At 40.7% G+C, this 10,174-nt stretch overlaps 2 protein-coding genes across 2 annotated transcripts in view; both read right to left on the reverse strand.

The window, feature by feature from the left end:
• Positions 1 to 2,807, reverse strand: part of pigg (phosphatidylinositol glycan anchor biosynthesis class G (EMM blood group)) — a 32,021-nt gene extending 29,214 nt beyond the window's left edge. Inside the window, exons 1-2 of the mRNA XM_011610407.2 lie at positions 2,436 to 2,807; positions 2,082 to 2,287 (exon numbers count right to left, since the gene is read on the reverse strand). Of these exons, the coding sequence (XP_011608709.2) occupies positions 2,082 to 2,287; positions 2,436 to 2,589 (360 nt within the window). The 5' untranslated portion in view covers positions 2,590 to 2,807. The remainder of the gene's footprint in view (positions 1 to 2,081; positions 2,288 to 2,435) is intronic.
• Positions 2,808 to 3,512: 705 nt separating this feature from the next.
• On the reverse strand, positions 3,513 to 9,857 carry guf1 (GTP binding elongation factor GUF1). Its single transcript, XM_003970135.3, has 17 exons — positions 9,435 to 9,857; positions 9,122 to 9,233; positions 8,811 to 8,959; positions 8,465 to 8,545; positions 8,281 to 8,358; positions 8,131 to 8,214; positions 7,981 to 8,045; positions 7,675 to 7,878; positions 7,141 to 7,280; positions 6,806 to 6,929; positions 6,263 to 6,395; positions 5,828 to 5,971; positions 5,402 to 5,535; positions 5,021 to 5,122; positions 4,017 to 4,136; positions 3,868 to 3,904; positions 3,513 to 3,787 (listed from the first exon to the last, which is right to left on the reverse strand). Exons 1-17 carry the CDS (start codon positions 9,630 to 9,632, stop codon positions 3,653 to 3,655), a joined length of 2,040 nt encoding a protein of 679 aa, XP_003970184.3. The 5' UTR covers positions 9,633 to 9,857; the 3' UTR covers positions 3,513 to 3,652.
• Between the last annotated feature and the right edge of the window lie 317 nt (positions 9,858 to 10,174).

The raw sequence follows: 10,174 nt of genomic DNA on the forward strand, positions 1-10,174 counted from the left end.
CTTCATCACATCTTTCCTTCCTTCAGTGGAGAAAGGATGGATGCTTCCTAAAAACATTACCTATTGCTGTGGTTTAGATTTTATGTCAGTCAAAAAAATACAGTGAAACCAGATAAATACATTCCCATTGCAAGTTGATGAATTGTGAACACAGAAATATTTCTCCTACCAAAGAAAATAGCCATCTTGAATCATATGTGCATGGTCCAAGGTAAATCATGCATGATCATATCTCCAGATGCCGAAATTTAAAGCTGACTCCTGAATCATCATATTATAAACACTGGCACGCGACATTATCTGAACATCGTGGCTGTGTGTATCCTTAAGTGAACTGCTGGTGTTGTAACTTAACTTATGATGGGATCTTGTTCCCCCACCACTCCAATGCACAGACATGAACCTCGATATCAAACGCAAAACAATGGCTATGAAAGTACGAGAGGCTTATGGCCTCATCAAACACGGCAAATGTATTATTCAGGCTGGACAGATTACAGATTTATAAACGCTTCACCTTGATGTAATTTTAGTTAGCAGTGTCATGCAGACTACCTGGGTGCAGTGCTGCGACAGCAGGCCGATACTAACAGGCTTGGTCTCTACCGCCATCTACTGGGCATAATGCTGAATTTAGAAGCCAGCAAAAGTAGCACAGTTAATTTCATTCTTGTTTTCTCATAATTTCATCTTCAATAACACTTCTGTATTTGTATATAGGCAATCAAATTCATCTAGCATTTTATTGAATGCATTTAACATTTTTTTGATTTAGATGATTTAGTAGAAAATGGATCTACGACGGATTTTTAAGCTCTCTAAAAACCGAGTGACCTCTCTGAAGCCAGTATAGTATCTATGGTAAATGCTCTCATATTAAAAATAAACATCTAGATACCCAATGAGGTGACATTTTTGATTCCTAGATTCCCCCAGATGCTGTTAACTTATTAATCAAGTGGATTTATTTTCAAAGTCCAAACATTAATCCTTTGAAAAGCTTCAGGTCCAGCACCGTTTTCCAAAGGAGGCTTAAAACCCTTTCCTCCATCACCATCAGCCTTCTCTTGGATTATAGCGGAACATCTGCTTCTGTCCAATCACTTTCAGCTTTATCCTTCCGCCCCTCCTCCACTCCACCGCTGACCCGCTCCACCTCAAGACAGCCTAATTCAGCCCATATCTGGAAGAGTGGAGCTGTTCTAGCTGCACTGCTTTAGAGACGTCATGCTAATTTTATGTCATTTCATTGTTTGAAATGAAAAGGATTAATAAGTATGATCATATACTGATCAGCCCAGGCATGCAAACATGCCACTACACACATCCTGGAAAACCTGTCACTGTTTCAAGGTGAACACAAGCAATACAACGTAAATAATGCAAACTGAGAAGACATGAGAGAAGATTCAGGCAGACTGCCAGATTTCCACTCCTCATCAACTCTTTCAAACAAGGCGTGTTTTTGTGGGCCTCACTGGTGAGAAAATCTGGTTCTCCTTCCTGACCACATTTAGATTTCTGACCAATTGCTGAAAACAAAAGTAGGAGTCTATTTATCTATCAGCACCTGCCTCCCAACACTTTACCAAGCGTCATATAACCACCATTTCCTCGGCACTGCCCGGCAACAGCATTGATGGATCAGCCACACTTTCCAGCCAAACACCATCTTCATAAAATCTATCTATCACAAAAAAAGAATGTGACGGCTTCCGCCCCCAGGCTTCAAGTGCATCACGTACACGGACAAACAATAATTACAGTAATTCTTTCTTGGCTTTTCTTGGCAGATCACAAGCAACATCACTTATAACCAAGTATCTTATTGTGACCATTGTCATCAACTCCTAACACAGCTGTAGGTTGAAAACTTTCATATTAAATATCATTATTGAGATATAACAAAATGTATGCAACATTCTGGCTAATCACTTATATATACTTAACTATAAAACAAGCAATCACAACTTGCCACAAACAGGAAATCCCAAACCAGGCAGTCCTGACAGATAATAGCCTTAGAAAATATTATAAACTAGTGTAACGTGTGCAGGTCTGTGCCAGTGCACCCAACTTACCTTGATTCTTGGCATTGTTACAGTTGGAGGTCTGGCTTTGGCCACAAAGCTGTAGGATGAGCTTCTTTCCACCACATGCCTGGTGTAAGGCATAAACGTGCCACCATTTGGCCCAAATAAGAAGTCATCTCGTAGGGCGTCCACCAGCATGATGACCACCCTTTTAAAAAGTGGATGGGGGAGGCGAGTTGTGTTCGGGGAACTTCCTGTAAATAAAGCAACGATTTTGTGGATGTTAGCGGGTGACAGTCTTGAATTGAGTCTTGAATTAACTGATGTGCTGCTGTTTTTGTGGGTGACAGATTACAGTGGTGATGTTAACAAACGTGAGAGCAGGTGATGGTTCGAGCTCACCTGAGAGCGGCTCTGCTGGGAGATCCGACAGGCTATTCTTGGACGCCAGGGAAGACTTGATAGGCACAGGGAAAAACCCTCGAAGAAAAAGAGCAATACCAATCACTTCTGACATTAAAATGAGTGTTGCAAAAACAGACGTGCGGACTTTCATTTTGCCGGATGACTATAATCGATGCAATTAAGTGAAGCTGCTATGCTAGCAAGATGAGTCCCAAGATTTACAGTAGAGGGTCAGAACGTAAAATGACCTATGACCTAATGACCTGCAAATCAGAAAGCCGCTTTTGAAATTATATATATGGCTGCAATTAATATGAAAAACACAAACGCTCTGATCATTCATATTACTTCCGCGTTGCAACTACGGATGGAAGGAAGGACCAAAAACACTCACATACGCCTTTGGCGTTTCACGACTGGTCAAAGGTCATGCACATAAAGGGGAAATCTCCTTTCTACTGCACTATTACAAACGTATATGACATGCGTCACAGCCTATTTATAATTTTGTAACACGAGCCATCACTAATTAAAATATCCTTTATTTTTACCGAATGTTGGGGAAGTTTTGAATAATTGCTTGAATACGTCATATATCATATACCACCTCCTGGTCAAAAGAAAACAGTAAAATGAACATTGTAAGATTAATATAAAAACATATATTTTTAAAAGGAATTCCGCTCTGAATTGATGCGTTTAACTTCTGCTGTCATCTGCTGGTGAAACGGATTAAGGAAAACCTCTTTGACAAGAGAATCTAAATCTTGAAAGATTTTAATTTATTTACAAGCTGGAAGCTCACCAAATACATTTATTTTGATTTGGTAAGTACAATTATTACATTAGCTATCCAAATTTAATGTGTATACAATTAATGCGTAATGACAAAAGATGAAAATTGAAATATTCAATTTTTCAAACCCACTAATCTTTCTGTCCTAGCAAGAAATCAAAGAGTATGTGAGGATTAAAATTTCTCTTTAGCATATTTCAAACACTAATCCAGGTTTTAGATAACTGAAGTGGAACTAAAATATAATAACACAAGCGTTGCCATGCTAAGAACTGTAACCAAGTTAAAGCTTATTTTTAATATATGCAATTTTGACAGTGAATCAGCAAAATCACAGCACACTGCAGCTACAATACCCTTTTTTTTTTAGGAAGAGCTGCAGATCATAATGACATTAGCATAAAATAAGACAGCCGATCTATTTGTCTTTCCGCTTGAGAACATTAATGAAAGCGTCTTTGGGAACTTCCACCCTGCCGATTAGCCTCATCTTCTTTTTGCCCTCAGCCTGCTTCTTCAGAAGCTTCATCTTGCGCGTTATATCGCCTCCATACTGCCAACACAGACACAGGGTTTATGCTGTTGTGTGTAATGCACCTGAACACACTGTTGATCAGACAGTTTTGTACTTACACATTTAGCAAGAACATTTTTTCTGTATGCCTTAATCCTGAAAGAGAAGAAGACTGAATGAATACATCTGGACACATTTATACTTACATTATAATACATGTGACCATGAACGCGTCATTCATGAAACCTCTTAATGTTAACGGACTTACGTTTCTCTTGCAATTATTTTGCTTCCAATGGCTGCTTGTACAGCGATCTCAAACATTTGTCTTGGAATGGTATCTTTGAGCCGCTCACACATGGATTTCCCTGTGCTGTACGCCCGGTTCCTGTAAAGACAAATACCATCAGAACCGTCCTGCAGGTACTTTTGAGAAAGCCAGTTATCATCTCAGCCATGCATTGCAAATCTCACCATCATCTTTACTAATCGATTAAGAAATAGTTCTGGAATGTGATCAATTCTCACAGCAGAAGATTTACAAATACGTTTATAACACAGTACATGTAGAAAAACACACTAAAAACCTGTCCTTAACGTCTTAATTGCAATCAGTCCAGCCTCTAGCAACATTATGAAATATGTGATGGCACTAAACCCCTTCAGCTGTATGTTTTACTATTTTTTGTTAGATAATTAGATAATAACCTTCTGATGTCATTTTCCTTATCCTAGTGTTTGGTATTGCGGCATTCCTAGTATGTTGCATGTTTTATAGTGATTGTGTAATTCAACTATGTATGGGAGAGAATGAGGGAAGGAAAGTCCCGCAGTCTTCTATTTACCACATTAGGAGATAATACCGACAACCTTTTCATTTATACTCATGCAGTAGGTGGCAGTAGAGGTTTACTTATTTTCAACCGTCATTAAAGACTGTAGAAGTGCAGCTGCATCGTAAAGTGTTCAGAACATCTCCAGACATCACAAAATACAGTCAAAACCAAATATAAAGCAAAAGGGACCCAAAGAACTATTAATGTTAAATATAAACTTCATATACAGCTGTGCAAAAACCACTACAAAACCATCTTTGTCAGTCAGTATATTGTATTTTTGGGTGAATGGACTATGAATGGCAGTGCAGTCAGTGTTAGATTTTGTGCTGTGATTGGAGGATTACATGTTTGTTTACAATCAAACCGTCAAAAAGTGTGCATATTTTCAGAAAAATAACCAATAGAAGGAACATAAAATTCTGAAACACACTACCTGTGCACAACAGTGGCGAGTTCCTCCACCGGGTTTCCATTCAGCAGAATGTCCATCTTGATCAGCTCAGCAGTCTGGTAGCCAGCATTCTCATAATCAAAGCTGTGGAGGATCAAGAACTCCAATGATTTCAGAGATGAAAAGAAAATGAAGAATAACAATGTTTCTTTAAACACATTTTGGGCTTGAATTCCTGGGTCTGAATCTGGAAGTGTGTGTGTGTGTGTGTGAGTGAGTGATTAGCCTGAAACCATTGGCTCACACAGGCCAACAGCCCAGAGTTGTAATGTAGTAAAGGAAGTCAACACAGACATGGCTAAGAAATGTGTGTTTGGCTCTACTTTATGTGTAGTGAGAGGTGAACCGCTGCTCAAAGGTTACCTTGCGTATCCAGAGGACAGAGACTTAAGCTGGTCATAGAAATCCACAACAATTTCATTTAATGGGAAGAGATACTTCATCATAACACGCTGGTCATCTATGTACACCATGTTCTTTTGGACGGCTCTTCGGCTCTATTCAAAACACACACCGACACGCACACACACACAATCATTTTAACCTCCAGCACAATCTCAACAATCCAGGTAAGACAATTATTTAGGGTGGAAATGAAGAGAGGCCATTATCTAATAAACAGGCTGTGACCAGTGTTCTTGTCTGGCTTCTCTTTGGCTCCAGACCAACAGAAAAAAAATATAGGCAACAAAATGTAATTATTGAATATGTAAAATACAAAGCGCCATGAGAATTGAACCTAAACAGCATTCTGACAACAGCTTGTCCTTCACATCGCGCTTCTCTTACCAGACACAGGCTCATAATCTTTCCAGTATAGGAATCTGGAGTCAGAATGGTTCCCAGTACCACTGGCTCCAAATACTCAGACACAACCCCTCTATCTGGGAACTGAGCGGGGTTTACAATGGTGATCTCTTCACTGCCATGTTCCTGCAAAGAGACATGGGGACAAAGGCAAAGCATTTATTTTGAAAGTGAAAATGTTTCAATTAAAGTCGCCACCCTTGTGTTTACAAACTGGACTTGATTACACTTAATTAAAACCAGATTAAATGTTACATTTCTGCCAACAGGATTAGAGAAACAAATCTGGCTAAATTTGTCACCATTTGTTAATTATCTTTAATCAGTGATCCCCTCAATAATACTAAAGAGCCATTTATCATTCCTTCAATTCACTTCCTTTTTTTTTTTGGGCTGAAATGAAAGTCTGGCTGTTACCTTAATGAGTTTGGCTGAGGAGAGGATGGCCTTGTAGGGCACGGTGGGCGCCGTCACTATAACAGAGGCGTTGTGTTCTTGCTCCAGCCTCTGATTGAACACCTCCATATGGAGAAGGCCCAGAAAGCCCAGCCTGCAGGGAACAGGGCAGTTCAGAAGGCCACTCCAGTGTTAGATTGCTTTTAATTACAAAGAACTCATTTGGGAAAAGCTCAATAGCAGATGAAGATTCACTGCGCTCCCACTGCAGGTTTATACCAAGTCATGTAAATCACTCGGCAGAATCCTACTTTCACCATCTGGGCCGACACAAAATGATAAACTCTTTCTGAGCGGTGCGTTCGAGCACCGCCCAAGTTTGAGGAAAAAAACCAAAAAAGAGAAATGCTCCATTTTGCTGCTTCGTCTGCATTTGGCGACCTAACTGCAAAAAGCCAAGCCCCCAAGAGTTTTGACCGGTTTAGCAGGACCTTTGCATTTTTCTTTTGATTTGTCACTAATGCGTATGTGCTTGTTTGTTGCACGAGTCTATTTGGTCCCCACCTCCAGCCTGCTCCCAGGGCCAGACTGCTGTCTCTTTGCACAGTGACACTTGAGTCATTCAGGGTCAGTCTCTCAATGGCGCTGCGGAGGCCTGGGTACTCTGACTGGTCCATTGGATACATGCCTGAAGGCCAGAAACACAAAAGACAGAGTGCACATCAGGGCTCCAACATTACTGTTCATTTACACGGAAAGCTTTGACTGCACTTAATGTCCCACTAGTGAAACACCACAATGGAGGAGCTTCATGTGCTCTGTTACGGGATGACTTGAACAGAACTTTCAAATTCAAATCGTTACAATGTTTTCTGACGTGAGAGGAGATCATCTCTAACCAGCAAACACCATGGCTTTGGCAGGTTTGAAGCCGGGAAGAGCTTCCACTGGCTGATCCTGGAGGTGAAGCGTGTCACCAATCTGAGCCTCTTTCACGTCCTTCATCCCTGCTATTATGTAGCCCACTTGGCCTGCATAGCTGCACAAAAGACATTAAAAAAGGCATTTGTGTTAAATAAAATCCATGCGACAACTGCAGGAGAATGCCCAAAACGGATGTGAAACCACTGCAAAATCAGTCTTGTAAAAGTCTATTACAGTCATGTTGCAGTAGACCACATAAAAATAGGTTTAAAAAGACCTAATGAATAAAATCATTTCGTTTAGACAAGAATATTTCACAGTGTGTTGTGGCCTGAGTGACCTTAAAAATATGAGCTCCATCTAATTCCAAAATGAGTCAATGAAAGAGCACAGAAGTCAGACTGTGTTTCCACAAATAAATAAAAATAAAGTCTGTTGTGCGTTTTCCAATTTTATTATTAATTTTTAGCTGGTAGGAGCCGCAACAGAGGCGGCAGATGGACACTTACAGCCTCTGTGTTGGGTGCTCATCTGGTCGGAGGAGCCCCAGCTCGTTGACCTCGTAGGTTTTGCTGTGATGGGCCGACACGATCCTGTCCCCTTTTTTGACCTGACCTCCGAACAGAGCGACGTTGGTCACCACTCCTCTGTAGTGGTCAAAGCAGGAGTCAAACACCAGGGCTTTAAAGGGGTCATTGGGGCACGCCAGCGGCCTGAGGATCCAAAGACGGGATGGGGGGGGGGGGGGGATCATTAGTTCCAATTGTGTGTGCCGAATTTCTCCATTTTTAAGAAATGTAAATGACGGTTCTTACGGGGGGATTCGGTCTACAACTGCTTTTAGAACCGTCTCCACATTGGTTCCAAGTTTGGCTGATATCTGGAACAAGTTTAGGCTTCAATATGGAGACAAAAAGAAGTGACGCAGGGGGTAACAAAAACAGCGAACAAGAGCTTCAACTCACTCGAATGCACTCCTCACGTGGAATATCAAAGACCTTTTCAATCTGTGACTCCACTCTTTCTGGATCAGCATTTCTCAGGTCAATCTATGGGAGAAATCACAATTTAGCTATGAATAACTGTAAATGACCAGTAATGGGTCTTTTTTTTACCTTGTTAATGACAGGGATGATTGCCAGCTGAGCTTCAAAAGCCAGGTAGAAGTTGGCCACTGTCTGTGCTTGAATTCCCTTGAAAAAAAACCCCCACAAAATATTGCCCAGAGCACCTCAGCAGCATGCGTGCACACAACTCCCAATAATTCATTGAGACAAGCGGGTTTAGAAAAGCCTCTACCTGATTTGCATCGACGATCAAAAGAACACCTTGACACGCAGAAATTGATCGAGATACTTCATAACTGAAGTCCACGTGACCCTGGAAAATTAAAACATTCCAAAACCTTGAGATCCATTGATGTTTAGGGATTAATCAATGCACTGAAGCTACACACAGGAGGTTGTGGAGGTGGGTTCAGCAGAAGAGAATACGCCTCAAACTTCAATTCAACATTTGCCAGGACCAGAATGAAACACTTTAAAAGGACAATATGACGTACAGTTGCCACATCGTCATGGGGAAATGCTCCTTGGTTCTTACTTTGAGAGTCAAACTGTAAAACACTCAAACACTGTATTCTTACCGGCGTATCAATGAGGTTCAGCAGATACTGTTGACCATGGTGGCTGTAAAACAGCGAGGCTGTCTGAGCTTTCACGGTTATCCCCCTCTCTCGCTCCACCTGAAGCTTGTCCAACACCTGTTTGTTCTTGTCAGTCTTTGCTATAGCTCCTGCAGTTAATAAAACACTTTAGCAACATAGGAGAATCATAATCTAACAATCTATCACAAAATAGTGATCTAGATGTTATATGCACATACTTGTTTACGCCTCCTTTTACTTCTGAATGATGTTATTTTGAAAGTGTGATATGAACAAGGATGAAAACACACCTGTCATTTCCAACAGTCTGTCTGCCAGAGTGCTTTTCCCGTGGTCAATGTGTGCAATAATGGAAAAATTCCTGATTTTGTCCACAGGAAACTTAGAGAGGTCGATGGATTCCTTAAAAAAATAAGAATGGATGGAAATGAATTTGTTATTTTAATGTTTGTTTTACTTTTGCATGTGACTGAAGTGCTTATCTGGAAAAAATAGTTCAAAGGACAAAGACGCCCCCATTTTCTACCCCAAATGCGACCAAATGTTAAAGAAATGTGTGATGTATCTTTTAAACAACGCTGCAAAGCTCTGCGGGGTTGTCACCTTGGTCTGTGTGCTGATCATCCGGCGGCTGGACACCACAGGTAACCTTTTCCTCCAGCGATGTCTGATCAGTGTGTAGACCATGCTAGAGTCGTGCATTTTTCTCCTGTGGATTTTCAGTTGGAAGACTCGCTTTGCATGCGTTTCGCACAACCCTTTCACTAAAAAAAGCGACATGGTTAAGAAAACAGATGTCATGTCCCTCTCACGGGGTGAAGGATAAACAGTAACTCGTGTTAGCTAGCTATTTAGCATGCCAGCTACAAATCGATATCGAATTAAAAATGTTACACCGTCATGTTAACAGAGTCATGGTGCGCTTGTGCCACGGCAAAAGAATTAAACAAAAAATGTAAAGAGAAAAAGAACCGTAAAAACCCGGCGTGTAAACTGCTAGGCAGCTGACATTTTGGGTAATACGTCATTTGCAAAGACTTCTGGGAAATGGTGTTTACTTTCCGAAGCAGAAACGCGACGATAGCCCGTGTCATGTAATAATCTGTGAGTCTGCTTTCACTCAAACCGGCGAATCATAATGCCACACTTTTACAATCAGTTGTACCAGTGTAGCTTTTATAAATTACATTTTCTAAATCACTGCATACAATATTAGCTTCATTAAATATCATTGTTGCAAAATAGGATTTGAAGGGATACTGACAATGTATAAGAACCACAGTTTTTACTGACTCTGGTATCTTTGGATTTTTTTTATTTTTTATTTTTGGAGTCCCACCTCC

Source organism: Takifugu rubripes, chromosome 14 (genome assembly GCF_901000725.2).
Source record: "Takifugu rubripes chromosome 14, fTakRub1.2, whole genome shotgun sequence".
Lineage (NCBI taxonomy): Eukaryota > Metazoa > Chordata > Actinopteri > Tetraodontiformes > Tetraodontidae > Takifugu > Takifugu rubripes.

Coding starts and splice junctions, on each gene's coding strand:
- guf1 (XM_003970135.3), bottom strand. CDS start 9,632: ATGACATCTGTTTTCTTAACCATGTCGCTTTTTTTAGTGAAAGGGTTG. Junction 8,046..8,130: donor CACGTGAGGAGTGCATTCGA/GTGAGTTGAAGC, acceptor AACTTGTTCCAG/ATATCAGCCAAACTTGGAAC. Junction 7,879..7,980: donor GTTGTAGACCGAATCCCCCC/GTAAGAACCGTC, acceptor TTGGATCCTCAG/GCCGCTGGCGTGCCCCAATG.